The 17,026-nt window shown below is 48.5% G+C and overlaps 1 protein-coding gene across 1 annotated transcript in view; it reads left to right on the top strand.

Annotated features, from left to right (window-relative positions):
* ahrrb (aryl-hydrocarbon receptor repressor b) overlaps window positions 1-17,026 on the top strand; it is a 38,020-nt gene that overhangs the window by 15,642 nt on the left and 5,352 nt on the right. Inside the window, exons 3-7 of the mRNA XM_061254472.1 lie at window positions 1,252-1,269; window positions 12,092-12,111; window positions 12,993-13,028; window positions 16,091-16,116; window positions 16,474-16,563. Of these exons, the coding sequence (XP_061110456.1) occupies window positions 1,252-1,269; window positions 12,092-12,111; window positions 12,993-13,028; window positions 16,091-16,116; window positions 16,474-16,563 (190 nt within the window). The remainder of the gene's footprint in view (window positions 1-1,251; window positions 1,270-12,091; window positions 12,112-12,992; window positions 13,029-16,090; window positions 16,117-16,473; window positions 16,564-17,026) is intronic.

Genomic DNA, 17,026 nt, shown 5'->3' with positions numbered 1-17,026 from the left:
GCGTGACTACAGGAGCAGAGGCCCTGACCGTGCGGTGGTTATGAAAATGATCCTGTGTGTGTGTGTGTGTGTGTGTGTGTGTCTATGTGTCTATGTGTGTGTGTGTGTGTGTGTCTGTGTGTCTATGTGTGTGTGTGTCTGTCTATGTGTCTGTGTGTGTGTGTGTGTGTGTGTGTGTGTCTGTGTGTCTATGTGTGTGTGTGTCTGTCTATGTGTCTGTGTGTGTGTGTGTGTGTGTGTGTGTGTGTGTGTGTCTGTGTCTGTATGTATTTGTGTGTGTATGTATGTGTGTGCGCGTGTGTGTGTGTCTGTATGTGTGTGCGCGTGTGTGTGTGTCTGTATGTCTATGTGTGTGTGCATGTGTGTGTGTGTCTGTGTGTCTATGTGTGTGTGTGTCTGTCTATGTGTCTATGTGTGTGTGTGTGCGTGTGTGTGTGTCTGTATGTATGTATGTGTGTGTGTATGTTTGTGTCTGTGTGTGTGTGTGTATGTGTGTGTGTGTGCATGTGTGTGTGTGTCTGTATGTTTGTGTGTGTGTGCATGTGTGTGTGTGTCTGTATCTATGTGTGTGTATGTATGTGTCTGTGTGTGTGTGTGTATGTGTCTGTGTCTTTGTGTGTGTATGTGTCTGTCTGTGTCTCTATGTGTGTGTGTGTGTGTGTGTGTGTGTGTGTGTGTGTGTGTCTCCCAGCCCTGAGTCACAACCCTGTCCCAGCAGAGGAAATGTGTCTGCACCCCACACACGCACACAAAACACACGATGCGCACTCCTGCACACTCACACAGCAACTGATGGCACGAACATCACCGCACTACACACTGCCAGTACTGTAGCTCTCGGGAGAAAATTATCTCCAAATTAACCACGGGCTGTTTTTCTGTCTGAGGAGCAGAACTTAGCTGTGTGTAACGAGTGCGCTACGTAACTAATGGCCTGTATTGCTGGTAAAGGCGTCTGCACGGAACATGACGATGGACCCCTGTGTCTGCCAGGGGGAACAGACTGCAAACTCTCAGATTCTCAAAGCGCAGTAAACATCTCCTGCTTGGGCTGACAAAGTCCCCGAAAGACCCAAACCCCCAAAAGACCCAAACCCCCAAAAGACCCAAACCCCCAGAAGACCCAAAGTCTCCAAAAGGCCTAAAATCCTTTGGGAAAAAGATAAATGGCATGAGCGTGTCGGTGTGTGTGTGTATGTTTGTGTGTGTGTGTGTGTGTGTGTATGTTTGTGTGTGTGTGTGTGGGAGAAGGAGAGAGAAGGAGAGAGAGTTTGTCTTGTTTGAAGAGAGAGAGAGGGAGAAAGGGATTTAAATTTCATTTTAGGATGAATACTGCTGTGTTCTGTGTTTTACTTCACACAACACGTGTACATAAGCACTCGCAGCATACACCTGTGCGTGCGTGCTCTGAGTTCATACGTGCGCACCAGGCTTGGCATGTTTAAATGGGGCGTGTGCAGAGATCAGGCATTCCCCTGAAGAGGGTGGCTTGCCCGGCGTGTTTCTCAAGGCATACTTTGGCTAAGCTGTGAATTTGAATGAACAATTTCAAATGTGGAGCGTGGAATAATTTGTAAGGCAAATGCATGTGACGGCCAGGTCTGTGCCTCAAAGACACATTGTGTCATCGCAGAGAGCATCGCGTGCAGAGTTGGTTTTGCATGGAAACCATGTGTCCTGACTTTTATATGACTGAAACAGAGCCCCTTTATAAGGCTGGGCAAATTCATAAAGATTAACAGATACTTTTGTGACTTTAATATAGGTGTGTATGCTGGGAATGTGCATAAATACTTAAAGGCAAGCAATGTAAAATACAGATCTGAGGGGTGATCAACATTCTTATTATTATTAAAATCTGTGTTCCTCTGCCGGATCGCCTGATCTTAAGTGGCTTAACCCGTTGAAGTGTAGGCTCTTTTTCTTTGGAATGTCTATTCAGAATTCCAAGTCGGTGTTCTAGAACTCTATTGCATTCAATCACCAGCAGTGATTGTGACATCAGCATTAGAATGTTCAGTGAAGAACATTCTAAGCACATATATGTGACCTCACACCATACAAGGGTTAACAGGTTCCTCCAGGCAAAAGGTGGATGGGTGTTGAGCCACACCAAGATCCAACAGATGCCTTTGCGCACACACACACACACACACACACACACACACGCACACGCACACGCTATTGGAGAACACGCTCTGACCGTTTCTTTATCGCAACAGGAGCGGGAACAGAGGTCGGGACAGAGGGAGAAGGGTGCACCTCATTCTTAGATCCTTTTGGGTTCCCACAGAAACCGTGGTCGGTACAGACTGCCAAAGGATTATCTGACTTCCTGAATCTGCTCTACAGGAGCCCTCTGAGGAGTGTCTGTCTCTCCTGATCACAGATGGAACATGCAAAGATGTTTTAATTCTGCCGAGATGTCACCCACAGCCTCATTGCTTCCTGTGTCCCTGCACACATACACACACACATACACACGCACACACACACACACACACACACACGCACACACACATACACATACACACACACACACGCACACATATATACACATACACACACACACACATATACACACATGCATACACACACACACATACACGTACACACACACATACATACACACATACACGTACACACACACACACACACACATACTCACGCACACACACATACGCACACACATCCACACACATAAATACACACATGCATACACACATTCACACACACATGCACGCACGCACACACACATGCACACACATACATACACACACATGCGCGCATGCATGTCTGCATGAATGCACAGTCTGCGAGTAGATGCAGAGTTTCATGTCTGAGCTGTTCCTGGTCCATTATGCATGCGTTGTGCCTGACTATGTCTGTGTGATGTCTGTTCCACTCAAGCTGACTTCTCCCTTGAGTTATCTGATACGTGATCACGTTATCCTTGTGAGTGGCTGACCTGGGTTTTCATTCATTTAAAATGCTTTCTCATCCATCTCTTTCTCTGCCTGTTCTCTGCAGATCTGAGAATTAGCTCAAGGATTTTACATTAAGTTTACATTAGGTAAAGTTATAGCAGTTATGTTTCACCAGTGATTCAAACCTGAAACCTTCTGGTTAGGAGCCCAGGTCATCCAACCCAACAAAACAGGGGCACTCACGCGTGCGTGCACACACACGCACACACAGACACACACAGACACACACGCACATGCAGACACACACAGACACACACGCACACGCAGACACACACAGACACACATGCACACGCAGACACACACAGACACACATGCACACGCAGACACACACAGACACACATGCACATGCAGACACACACAGACACACGCGCACATGCAGACACAAGCACACGCGCACACACAGACACACACGCACATGCAGACACAAGCACACGTGCACACACAGACACACACACACACACACTCATACATGCCCTGTAGGGCAACGCATAATTGCTGGTAGTGTTCAGGGTCAGGAAGAGCTCAGTCACCAGGGACAGGCGTCTCATCGTTCCCTAGCGCCCCCCACTGGTTGATCAGATGCCTGCAGTTCCGTTGAAGACCAGCTGAGACTTGCACTTGCGTGACGTGACTTGACGTGTACGTGAGTGAAATGGATCCTTCGGGGGCGTGCTTGAAGGGCGGGGAGTCGATTGGACTGACGTCAAACGAGGAGGGGGGACATCAAATGATGATGCGCATCGCTGCGTGAACGGATATTGATTGGAGGGGAACGGAAAATTGACAGACGTGATCAACATACGTGAGCCCTGGTGCACGATGACACAAAATCTTGTGAAATCTTGTTTCCAGGGAGTAGATGGGAAGACATATTTGGTGTGAAATGTATTACAATTTTATACATTTTTTCAGAATATATTGTATACTTTTAACAGGTGTTCGTATGGTTATCTCAGATTCAGCTGTGGCTGTGGCTCTGCCCACAGAGCAGTGACACAGATTTGGTTGTGGCTGTGGCTCTGCCCGCAGAGCAGTGACACAGATTCGGTTGTGGCTGTGGCTCTGCCCACAGAGCAGTGACACAGATTTGGTTGTGGCTGTGGCTCTGCCCACAGAGCAGTGACACGCCGTAAACACACTTTTTATACGACGGCCTCCTGTGCTGAGATGGTTTCTTTACACGGCCAGCATTTCGAGACATATCGATACCCGCTGCAGTCACAAATCTGTTCCACGCGTGCGTGCGTGCGTGTGCATGTGCGTGCTTGCGTGTGTGTGTGCGTGTGCGTGTGTGCGCGTGCGTGTGTGTGTGCGTGTGTGTGCATGCGTGTATCGCTCGGAATCCCTGCTCTGCTTGTAAAAACAGAAGAGCTCTCCTTAATCCAAGACATATAAACCAGATTGGAAGGGCAGAAAGCACCTGCAGCCAGCCGTAAATCCCACAATATGTGATTTTATTTTATTTTATTAATTTATTTTTGAGTTTGCATTTCCAACCACAGCGTGCGCTTTTTGTCCTAAAATGGATCGGGCAGACAGAATTTCAGAGATGTTTGTTAATTCTCTTGTATCAGTGTATTTGCTAACTCATCTCTGCATTATTATTGGGTGAAAATGCAGTGTTGTAAAAGAGTTGAGCTAGAAACCAGAAATGATGATGTTCACATCCTGGTTATGGCAGTGTTGTAGTAAATAGCAGCTAGTCTAAAAGACCTTTAGCTGCTGAATGAGGTGTGGCTTTTTTATGGTTGGAGTGAAAACCTACAGGACGGTAGATCTCCAGGAACAGGGTTGGGCAGCCCTGCTCTAGCTGTTGAATGAGGAGTGCTTTGTTGGGGTCGAAGTGAAAACCTACAGGACGGTAGATCTCCAGGGACAGGGTTGAGCAGTGGATTGGATTTGGGGAGTGTGTGGGTACCTCACGTGCCATTCAGGTGAGGGACTAATGTGGGAGCATGGCCTGTTGACTGCTTGTTGGTGCCCAAGGAGTTTTGCTGGCCTTTACGCGATTACTTCAAATACATCATGCCCTAATTATTTCATATTTGTTTATAAAATAAGCTTAAACCTCAAACTAGCTTACATATTATGAAGTACAGAAAAAGTTATTTTCTTTTTTTCTTTTTCTTTTTTGCTGGGAAACTAGCTAACAGGCCTGAAGTACAGAAAAAGCACCAGTCTAGTTCGCATAGCTGACAGTCTGAAGGCTTAACAAAGTTAGTATTTTGTTACTGCATTAAGCTCTTTGAAACCGCGCTTGAACCCTTAATGCGGTTAGCGTCCACATTAGGTGCAATTGGAGACCGGCGTCGGCAAACGGCCACTGAACCCTGAACCCTGAACCCTGAACCCTGAACCCGGCGGGGAGGCAGGCCCCGATCCAAGCTTCATAGCCGACCGTGTGTCACACGCCTGGGTGCAGTGACGTCATTCTGGAAAAGCCACTATCCGAGGTGGCGTATTAGCACGCCGCCGTCCATCGTGCCTTTAAACAAGCGGACGTATGGCGTGTGATCTTCCAGGCACACAAAAAGACCCGAACAGCCGACAACGTTGTCGTACGTCAGCCCGTTCCCTTACCTATGTCAATCCGAAGAGGCTCATCAACGTAGTTTAGATGCGAAACACTAAACACACACACACTCACACACACACTGACTCAAGATTCTCCACAAGGGGGAGTTATTAGCACAGAAGTAGCTAAAATTCGGGGTTACTGCTGTAGGTGAGAGGCCCTTCAAATCAATGACACTGTGTCTTTTTTTTTTTTTTTTTAAGATATCTTTTAGGCCTTTTTCAGCTTTATTGGACAGTATATAGTATAGAGAGACAGGAAGAAGAGAGAGGGGAAGACATGCGACAAATGTCGGACGGTCGGATTCGAACCGCCGACGTCGCGGCTCACAATGAGCATGCGGTCAGTGCTCTACAGGCTGCGCCACCGAGACACCCATTCACACCGTGTCTTTGATTACTCTCCCTAGAGCTGAGTGCCTGGAGCTTTCACCTGACATCACTGGCCCACAGAGCGTGTGGATTTGTTGGCTTGTATGGTTTGTTGGCTTAGTAATAATAACACATTGATTGATATAGCCCCTTTGAAGCGATGCAACAAAGTTCTTAAAAGGCAAAGATCCCCTCAAAGTCTCTGGGTAGTGTTCCTGCTGGGTAGTATCACAGCTGTGAAAACTGAATAATCCAGGTAATGAAATCACAAACGGGGAGCTCATCGACTCCCTCTCCAATCCCTGATAGCTCAATTTGAGTGGTCATCTTTCAAATTGTCCCTCGCCCCTTCTTCAAAATGATGGCAAACATTGCGGTCTCTGTTTTTGCTGCGGGAGAACCAGGGAGCTAGAAGTTCTCTAAAACAAATATATTACAACTATATAATCAACAAATATTGGGGTCCACAACAAATATACGACAAGTTATCTGCACCCACAACAAATATATTACAAATATACAACAAATATACTACAAGTTATTTTCTATTTGAGTCACTACACCCACAGGAATGGCCTCTCTTGGTCACTGAAGTAGATGAACAGGTCAAATTGGCCATTGGGTTATTAGCTAAGCCAATAGTTTTGGGTGGCCGCTGTAAGCTAGGACAGTTGTTGTCATTGTTATCACCATTGATGTAGAGTCAATATTGTAGGACAATTTTTTAGGTTATTTAGCTGATGCTTTTATCCAAAGCAAATTACAGGTAATTCGGCTAAGCAGGAGACAATCCCCCCTGGAGCAATATGGGGTTAAGGGCCCAACAGCTGTGTGGATCTTATTGTGGCTACACTGGGGTTTGAACCGCCAACCAGTCATGTACCATGGCCACTAGACTACATTTTGAGAGGTCATGAGACCACCCCTGGTCACGGTGAATTAGGATTTTAAGGGCAAGCTTTTTAGAGTTCAGTGCTTGTGTGTCTCATGGTGAGAGGTATTGGTCGCTTGCAGAATTAGAAATGTTCCCTAGAAAGCAGACTGCAGTATTTCAGAGAGGAAGTCCAGTGGTTTGCGTCAGGAGCAAAAACTTGCTATTCACAAAAATATAAAAATGCTTGCGTGCATGCGCTCTGTTCATTTCAGAACTATTTCCTGTGTCCCAACTGCACAATACTGAGGATCTGTGTTCATTCGTCTGTGTGGCATCCTTTCTGGTTTTAACCTTTTAAAACAAGTTCCAAACCCTGTTCTGTAGGTTTTCATTCAAACTATAATTAGTCACACCTGATTCTTCGAATTACCCGGTGATTCATATCTCTGGCTGTTGAATGAGGTGTGCTTTGTTAGGGTTGGAGTGAAAACTTTCCGGATGGTAGATCTCCAGGAACAGGGTTGGGCAGCCCTGCTCTAGCTGTTGAATGAGGTGTGCTTTGTTAGGGTCGGAGTGTAGACCTACAGGACGGTAGATCGCTAGGAACAGGGTTGTTTTAGAATATATTTATTCCTGCTTGTGAACGCTATAGTAATCTGCGTTTCTCTGGTCCACACTTTCAGTGCTGTTATCCACAGTTTTTGTTTTAAACCAGTAATTTGGCTGTGTGCTGCGGTGTATGTTTCCCATTTGGGCTGCGTGATGGATGGCTTACTGATGCCCCCCCCCCCCCCCCCTCCCCCCCGCTTAATAAAAATGCCTGAACTCTTTCACAAAGCTTTGAGCTGACAAATGAAAAGAAGAATGTCTGTGTTTTTTTTTTTTCGTGACACAGCGAGCACATTTTTCATTATTATCATTATTTTCATTATTATATCCTTACGTACGACACAGGATCACTGGCTGGGTGCGTGTGTTCCGCGGGGAACATTCATTATTGTAGATGTTGCCGTGCAGTGGGCCGTGAGGGCAGCTGAGCTGCTTCTCCTCAGAACCAGAGCGGCAGGACTGAGGAACCGCAGACGCAGTTGGGTGTGTTGGAACTGAGTTTCGTCAGGAAGGGCCAGCCTGCCAGGCTTCGTGACGATTGTGGGAGGTTTTTTTTTTGTTTGTTTTTTTTTCACTTGTGCGTAGCAGCTAGAGAGCAATCGCAATTTTTTCCAATTATTTTCAGGCGACAAGAACATACAGTGCTTGAGCCGGTTAACTGGATGAGAAATCGAAGACTAAATACTACAATCAACCCCAGAGAATGACGGCTAAGAGAAACAGCCATTTTGGCAATATTGGCAGGTTGCTTTTTTCCTGATCGGATGTGCCGTATAGCTAGCAGGAGTGGAGCCCTGTGATTGGTCGTTCCATCGGCTTCCTCTGCACCCTTCTGATTGGCTGGCCATCTCTCAGTGGGGGGGCGGTGAGATGTTCTTCGTTGGCGCCTGTCGTTTCGAGTCCAGCTGCTGCAGTTGGGTTCCGTGAGGCTCAATCCCTCCCCCTCCGACCCCCCCCCCGACCCCCAAACCCAGCCCCCCGGCACGAAGCCGCAGATCCCCTGTGCGTGTGTGTGGGTGTGTGGGCTGCACCCCCCCCCCCCCCCCCCCAGACCTGCGTGACACCACCTCCCGGCCCAACCTCAAACAGGAGCGTGTCGTAATGAGATCATCGCATGGATTAGCGTGACTCCTGCTCCCGCTCCCGCTCCCTCCTCCGCCCGTCTCCTGAGGAACGGTCTGAGGGCGACCCCCACCCCCCGTCCTGCCCCGCACGGCAAGCGCCAAACTCAGCCCCCCACACCGCCAGCCTCTGGCACAAACCCCCCGCCCCTGTTCCCATGACTGCTGCATTTCCGCTGCCTCCGCACCTGCCTGTTTCTGGAGTAGCGGAAACAAACAGGACAAATAAGGGAGAGGGATCTACATGAGGAATGCACAAGTAAGAGGCATCATGGGAGATGTAGTACTATGAGGGTTGCTATGTTCAGGCACGTATTCGCATACCGGTAACGTGAGAGACACAACATCTGACCATCACAAGGCCTCTGCACTCCTCTGACCGAAGCAGAAGTTTGTTCATTGACGCCTGGGGTCTGTATGATGTGGAGGGGGGTAGGGCAGCTGGGGGAGAGGGGGGTAGGGAACTGGGTGGAGGTGAAGGCCTCACGCAAAGCCAGGGGTGTCCATCACCCTTTCCACAAAACTCACTGCGCCTGCCGGTAATCCCCAGCGACAGGTCTCTCCGCCAATGAGAGGAGATCTAATGTGCGTGACCGGGATCTGGGTTTGAGTGACAGGTCTCTCCTCCAATGAGAGGCAATCTAATGTGCGTGACCAGGATCTGGGTTTGAGTGACAGGTCTCTCCTCCAATGAGAGTGGATCTAATGTTCATGACCAGGGTCTGGGTTTGAGTGACAGGTCTCTCCTCCAATGAGAGGTGATCTAATGTCTGTGACCGGGGTCTGGGTTTGAGTGACATGTCTCTGCTCCAATGAGAGGTGATCTAATGTGCGTGACCGGGGTCCGGGTTTTGTCGCAGAACTTTTCTTCAGAAGCGTGGTAGTATTTGTTCATGCCGAAAGGTCTTTATTGCTGCTGTTTGCTGTATTGTTGCTCTGTGCGCGCACGCACACACTGTTGCACCGCTCCAAGCTTCTGCGCTGAACAGCGAAAGCAAATGAAACGTTTTCAGCAGACACGCTCAACAGAGATGCATCTGACAACCCCACGCACCCATGAGAGAGCACGCACATATGCACATGTACACGCAAACATGCGCTTGAGTACACACAGACACACACACACACACACACGAACGCACAAAGACACACGCACACATGAACAGACATGCACACACACACACACTTTACTCTCTCTCACACACACATTTTTACTCTCTCTCACACACACACACACACACACTTTACTCTCTCTTTCACACACACACACACACACACTTTACTCTCTTTCATACACACACAGACACACACACACGCAAAGGCACACGCATGCATACACATGGATGTACGGGCTAACCTGTGAATTCAGAGGTGTGGATAGAGAGTAATAGTCTCCTAGTCCAAAGGCAACATAACAACAACAGCTTCAACAGATGAGGCCATGCGTTTTAACAATGTATACCGCTCTCTCTTGCCACATTCTGTAACGGCATTTTTAAAACTATGAGCACGCCATAGAAACCGAAACCGAGAGGAACGCCACCTTATTTCCTTTCGTGTCCAAAGGTTTTCCTGTGGCATCGAGTAAAACATCGCGGCAGGAGAGACGGCGGGCTTGGCCCCTGACGGGGGCGCTGGGTGTGACAGAAGTCGTGGATGTTGAGCAGCTGCTGCGGTTATGAAGCTCTTTATAGGCTAATGAGGCTCGCCGCCCGGCACGCAGGGGAGGCTCGGAAGCAGCCGCAGGGCGGGGGGGTGGGGGAGCTGGGGGGGGCGGCGGGGGGGACAGGGGGGGTGGGGGAGCTGGGGGGGGCGGCGGGGGGGACAGACGGCAGGCTTCGCGTGACGGAGGCGCTCTGGTCAGCTCGGCCGCGTTCTCTGTCCCATCAGCGCCGGGTGGGGGTGGGGCTGACGCGGGCGGGGGGGGGGGGGGGGATAGGCTAATGAGGGGGCCAGAGGCCAGTTATCTGTGCTCAGCCCACACCCCTACACTCCAGTGAAGATGTGTGTGAGTGTGAGTGTGTGTAGTGTGTTTGTGTGGTGTGTGTGTAGTGTGTAGTGTGTGTGTGAGTGTGTATGTGTGTGTGTAGTGTGTATAGTCTGTGTGTGTAGTGTGTATGTGTGTGTGTGTGTATGTTTGTGTGTGTGTAGTGTGTGTATGTGTGTGTGAGTGTGTATGTGTGTGTGTAGTGTGTATAGTCTGTGTATGTGTGTGTAGTGTGAGTGTGTGAGTGTGTGAGTGTGAGTGTTTGTGTGTGTGTGTATGTTTGTATGTGTGTAGTGTGTGTGTGTATGTTTGTATGTGTGTAGTGTGTGTATGTGTGTGTGTGTGTATGTTTGTGTGTGTGCGTGTGTGCACATGTGTGCGTGTGTGTGCGTGTGTACGTGTATGTGTGTGTGTGTATCTGCGTGTGCATGCGTGCGTGTGTGTGTGTGTATCTGCGTGTGCGTGCGTGCGTGTGTGTGTGTGTGTGCACGTGTGTGTGCGTGTGTGTGGTGTGTGCGTGTGTGTGCATGTGTGTGTGTGTATGTGCGTGTGCACGCGTGTTCGACACACGAGGCTGTCAGGGGAGTGAGCTCTGGCACGCGGGCCGGCTGCTCTCAGTCTGCTCCCCGTGCCAAAAGATGGCAGCTCCAACAACCGCTAACCACCGCCCCCGCGGCGCTCCCAACGAGGCCCATTACAGGAAGGGCCGTTTCCTGTCCCGTGTGAACCACGCAAAGAAGCACTGCACCTCGCCAGAAACACGCAGAAGAGCTTAGGCCACTTCACCAGTGCGGGTCCATCCATTAATCAAGACCCAGAGGCCAGGCAGGGTAAAAATACACTGTATAGCACACGTAAGGTCCTTGAACTCTGATGTGCTCAAGTTGGCCAACCGGCTGGATTTGCATTCATTATTATACAAATAATAAGGGAGGCGTTTATCGTCTATAAAGATAGTAGTCAACGCGCTGTACTCTCTGAGTTGTGCCAAACGTCACATTGTGAATTATCAGGTAGTGTTACTCATAATTAAAGACTTCCATTATTAATGGGTGAGCGATGCTTTTACCCTGACAGGAGCCGAGTGCCCGGGGGAGGCCGGAAGGCAGCGCTTTAGAAAGCGTGCGGTTGTTGTTTTCCGGCTTATCGCAGCCGGGCCAGGGAAGGTGAAGTCTCCGGTATTAATAGCCGGAGTGTGAATGAGTGCTTCCACAGTCCGATGTCGGCCGTCAGTGGCTGTGCCCGGTCCTAACCAGCGTCTGCCTGAGAGGAGTATGCGCCACAGCGCCCGTGCTCTGGAGCAGTACCGCTCAAAAGCTCAGAATGCCCTCTGACGTGTCCAGAGTGTCAATGTATGTACAGTGTAGAGCGACTATCGAAAAAAAGTAAAACTATAGTCGCCGAGAGGCTAAGCAGGGGGAAAACTTTACCTGCCGGACGCGCTGTCAATAGTTTTACTTTTTTTCGATAGTCGCTCTGCATTGTCAGTAAAAGTGAGACTTCCCCCCTCACCCTCTCAGTTAATTCATAAGAAACACCCGCTGAAGAGCAGCTGACTTTTCTATAGTGCTGCTGACGTACCACCTTGTAAGTGACCATATACACGGCATGCAAAGAAACTTAATACGAAAATACTACAATAACAGTAGCTGGAACTTACATACAGTATGATTTTGATGTTGATGAATTGGTGATGAATCTCTTTGCTCTGCAATATTTTGTGGCAAACAGCCAAGTTCTTCTGACAGTCATCCATTCCTCCACTTCACTCTAATCCCAACATTATGTAGCTCTTCACACTCAAACTCAGAGGCTTATTTGTGGAGTAATACTGTATCTCTTCCTAAAAAATGTGAACCAGGAATGCAAACTGCAAGCTTGGTAGATTATCAGGTCACACTTCACAATGAGGTAGATGAATTGGCATGAACTAATGTAGTTGTTAGTATTAATTAATTAACGTGCAAATGCATCATTAAGCATGGAATTAACTTTAAATGTGTTAATGTATGTGTTAACTACTGCGTTATAAGTACATGGAGTACAGTATTCATACAATAGCATTCCATGGGAAAAACATACAATTAGTTAACCAGTAACAAATACATTAACTGTTTTTTCATTCCGATATGAATTGGCATGAACTAATGTAGTTGTTAACATTAATTAATGTTGCACAAATACGTAAACAAAGCTGTACATATTGACTTCTCAGTAGTTAGTTAACAACTATATTAGTTAATGCCAATTCAAATCACCTTATTGTGTCAAGAGTGACAGTTACTTTCATATATTATACATAGCATATAATTGCTTTGTCATCACACAGACGATGCAAAAAACAGACACAACACACCATTTCACAATTTACATTTTGTAATATAATATTATTACTTCAGCGCTACATTTCACAACGCAGGAAGGCGAGACCTTAAGCGATCTGATCTTGCAGAAGGGCTCTAATAAAGCAGAAACGGTACGAGTCACTTTCCCCTGCGCAGTCAGTCGAGTGCACAGTGTTTCAGACGCTCTTGTCTCCTCGCTGTAGCTGTACGTCTCGCTGGGTAACAATGTCTGCTAAGATAGCCCAGGACTCGCCATAGCTGTACGTCTCGCTGGGTAACGGTGTCTGCTGAAATAGCCCAGGACTCGCTTTAGCTGTACGTCTCGCTGGGTAACAGTGTCTGCTCAGATAGCCCAGGACTCGCTGTAGCTGTACGTCTCGCTGGGTAACATTGTCTGCTCAGATAGCCCAGGACTCGCTGTAGCTGTACGTCTCGCTGGGTAACGGTGTCTGCTCCTCTAGTGCGATGTAATGTTTGCAGGGCATTTAAATCCCCCATGATCGCCCTTCTGTGTCTCTGTGACAGCGGGAACGTTATGAATAATGACCCTGCCGGTGTGGGAAGACTCGGGCTCTGAGAATAGGCCGTCAGGAACCTAACGTCTCACAATGAGGCTCCATGAATTGACATGAAGTAACGTAGCTGACAACTAACTACGACCGAGAAGTTTGTACGGCTCTGTTATTGTACGTCATTAGTTCATGTTCCCAACTACATTAGTTATTGCCAATTCATATTGGAATGAAAAAGTTATGTACTTTTTAATGGTTAACCAAGTATAAGTTCATATTAGTATTGCTAATATATAAATATTAATGTACAAATATGTTAGTTAGTTGTTAACAAATACATGAATGAAAAGTTAATTTCATGCTTAAGTCATGCATTTGTCCATCATTAATTCATGTTAATAACTGCGTTAGTTAATGGCAATTCTTGAACCTCATTGTAAAGTGTGAGCTGAACCTGATTTGTGAGGTTTTTTAGGGTGTTGGGTTAGGGTTTTGGGGTGGTATCGGTTGGTATAAAAGACAGTAGGTGTACTAGGAGCTGTGAAAATAATAAGCTGTACTGCTTAGATGAGGTCGGTGAGTTTGTTTGGGCTGTGGGATGCACCTCCCCCTCAGGACGAGCTCCGGGAGCAGGGCTGTGGAGAAGGAAGGCCCCGTTAGAAAGGTCTGCGCTGGGTAACCGAGCCAGAGAAAGACAAAACGCTGAGGAAAATGGCGAGATAGCTCACGTGCTTCAGAAGTAGCTCTGCTGTGGAAAATGTGACAAAGGAAGTTTTCAGGAGGGTGGTGGTGGTGGGGGGGGGGGACTGGAATGTAAGGTGGGGTTGGGGGGGGGGGGGGGTCCGAAACGAGCGGTCAGCGGAAGCGTGCGGCCGACCCCGCCCACACCCGGGCGTGTCAGAGCCAGAGCCAGCTTTGCGTGACGCCTCACACGCCTCGCGTGACGGACCTCTGCGTGTTTGTGGCCTGGCCTGAGACGCCTCCGTGACGCCCTCACCATGGTAACCTCCCCCGCCCCCCCTCACAGGGATCATGATGGCTCCCACAATTATTACACACACACACACGCACACCCACCCCCAGTCCACTCACACACACACACACACACACACACACACACACACACACATACCTAGTCCACCCACAGTCACACACACACACACACACCCACCCCCAGTCCACTCACACACACACACCTAGTCCACCCACAGTCACACACACACACACATACCCACCCCCAGTCCACTCACTCACACACACACACTCACACACACTTGCACACACACACTCACACCCTCACACACACACACACTCTCACACACACACACACACACACACACACACTCACACACACACACTCACACCCTCACACACACACACACTCTCACACACACACACACCCAGTCCACTCACACACACACACACTCACACTCTCACTCACACACATACACACACACACACACTCACAAACACACACCCAGTCCACTCACACACACACACACTCACACTCTCACTCACACACATACACACACACACACACTCACAAACACACACCCAGTCCACTCACACACACACACACACTCACACTCACACCCCCAATCCACTCACACACACACACACACACACACACACACCACCGCTCTACTCCCACCCCCACTCTGTGTGAGAGGAGCCGGGCGTGGTGAACCCTGCGGCACCATGGGGTGTGGTCATCGTGACCTCTCTCAGGGGAAACGCGCTGCTCCTGGTGCTGCTGCTGGTGGCGTGCAGCACACAGACTGGATTTGGTCTCATTCCTCTCAGCATATTCCTCTGCTGTCCATTTCAGTCTGGCCCCGCTCTGAGCCTGCTCTCAGCTCCGCTCACTGCAGACCTGGGCTCACAAAACGCAGGCTGTGACATGCGTGTTGCCAATCACGTATGTTGAGGTATATTGCGCTGATTCTCCTCTGGTTGACGTTTCAGGAGTGAGTGTGACAGTTGATCCCATAATTCCCTCTGTTCCAGAGCACAAAACGAGGCCCATTTTCTCCTCACGGTTTGTCACACATCTGATGAGTCACTGCCCAAATGCTAATTAAGTTATTAGCAACACTGACCTGTTTTTTTCCCCCCCCTTTCAAACAGGACTTTAAGGGCACCATACAATGTTCTACTTCTCTGCTTTCATATCAGTTTACATCAATTAGCGTGTCACTTTTTCTGCTAATCGTTTCTTCCAAATGTCTCTGGTCAGCAGAGGGATGAAGAAGAGAAATCAGTATACAATCCATGATCCGAATCGGCACACTCCTATGTTTTATCAGTCACGTCTTCCCTCTTTTAATGTAACCCCAGTACCTCAGTAATTTGGGGGTTCTTGCTTTAACTGTTACATTTACACAGATCCACCAGCCTCCTCTGGGGTTCAGTCACATGATCCCGAATGGGCAGTCAGTCTAATGGCTCATTATACTCTTTATTCAAAATAATTTATCTCTCTCCTTCTGTCTCTCTCCACACTCCTCTCTCCCTCCCTCTCTCTCACCACTCCACTCTCTCCCTTTACACACTCCTTTCTCTCTCTCTCTCTCTCCCTCCCTCCCTCTCCCTCCCTCCCTCCCTCCCTCTCTCATCACCCAGCAGCCGTTGAGGAGAAGCCCTCCCAGAAGCTCATAGGGTCGGAGAATCGCAGTGCTGGTGGCCAAGCCCTCCCTGCTGGGCTTGGAGCTCTGGAAAGTGACCTCTTACTGGAGGTGAGACACACACACACACACACACACGCACGCACACACACACACATACCTGCTGTCCCAGGAACACCAGGGCATTATCTGTATGCCTCCATGAAAGCTACTGCTGTAACAATGTAAGCATTGTAACTCTCTTACACTTACACGCACGCACGAGGAGCAGTTCCAATGCTTGCAGATCTGAAAGGTAGAAGAAAGGTTTTCTAGTTCGGAAACGCCGCCCGATGGTTCAAAGCAGTTCCTATTAAGATATGATAATCAAAGCGGCACTAATGTGATTGTAAATCCACTTCCGACGCCGTTGTGCGAGACTGTGTTAGATTTAAGGTTGGTGAGAAATGTCTTTTTGCCTTGCTGTAGTCTCTGACGGGCTTTGCTCTGGTGGTGAGCACAGACGGGGGTATCTTCTACGCTTCCTCCTCCATCGTGGACTACCTGGGCTTCCACCAGGTATGTTCTGTTCGTGGAGATCTTCAGCGTTTCCTTTTATGAGCAAGATGAGCAAGAATCGGAAGGAGGAAGAAAACTGCTAAGAAAATGCCCACCCCCCAATATTATTACATTACATTACATTAATGGCATTTGGCTTACGCTCTTATCCAGAGTGACATACAGTTGATTAGACTAGGCAGGAGACAATCCTCCCCTGGAGCAATGCAGGGTTAAGGGCCCAACGGCTGTGTGGATCTTATTGTGGCTACACCGGGATTAGAGCCACCGACCTTGCGTGTCCCAGTCATTTACCTTAACCACTACGCTACAGGCCGCCCCATGTTGTATTGGGCAGTGGTGTTAGTGTTCCATCAAAAAAAAAAAACCCACAAAGTTGAAGTGAGATCTATGTCCTTCAGATTCCAAGGATCCACTGTAAATCTATGCCTGTTGCCCTTACATTACCTCTCATTCTCCCTCT

This window comes from Conger conger, chromosome 9 (assembly GCF_963514075.1).
Source record: "Conger conger chromosome 9, fConCon1.1, whole genome shotgun sequence".
NCBI classification, from domain to species: Eukaryota; Metazoa; Chordata; class Actinopteri; order Anguilliformes; family Congridae; genus Conger; species Conger conger.
This window is presented reverse-complemented; position numbering and strand designations above follow the sequence as displayed.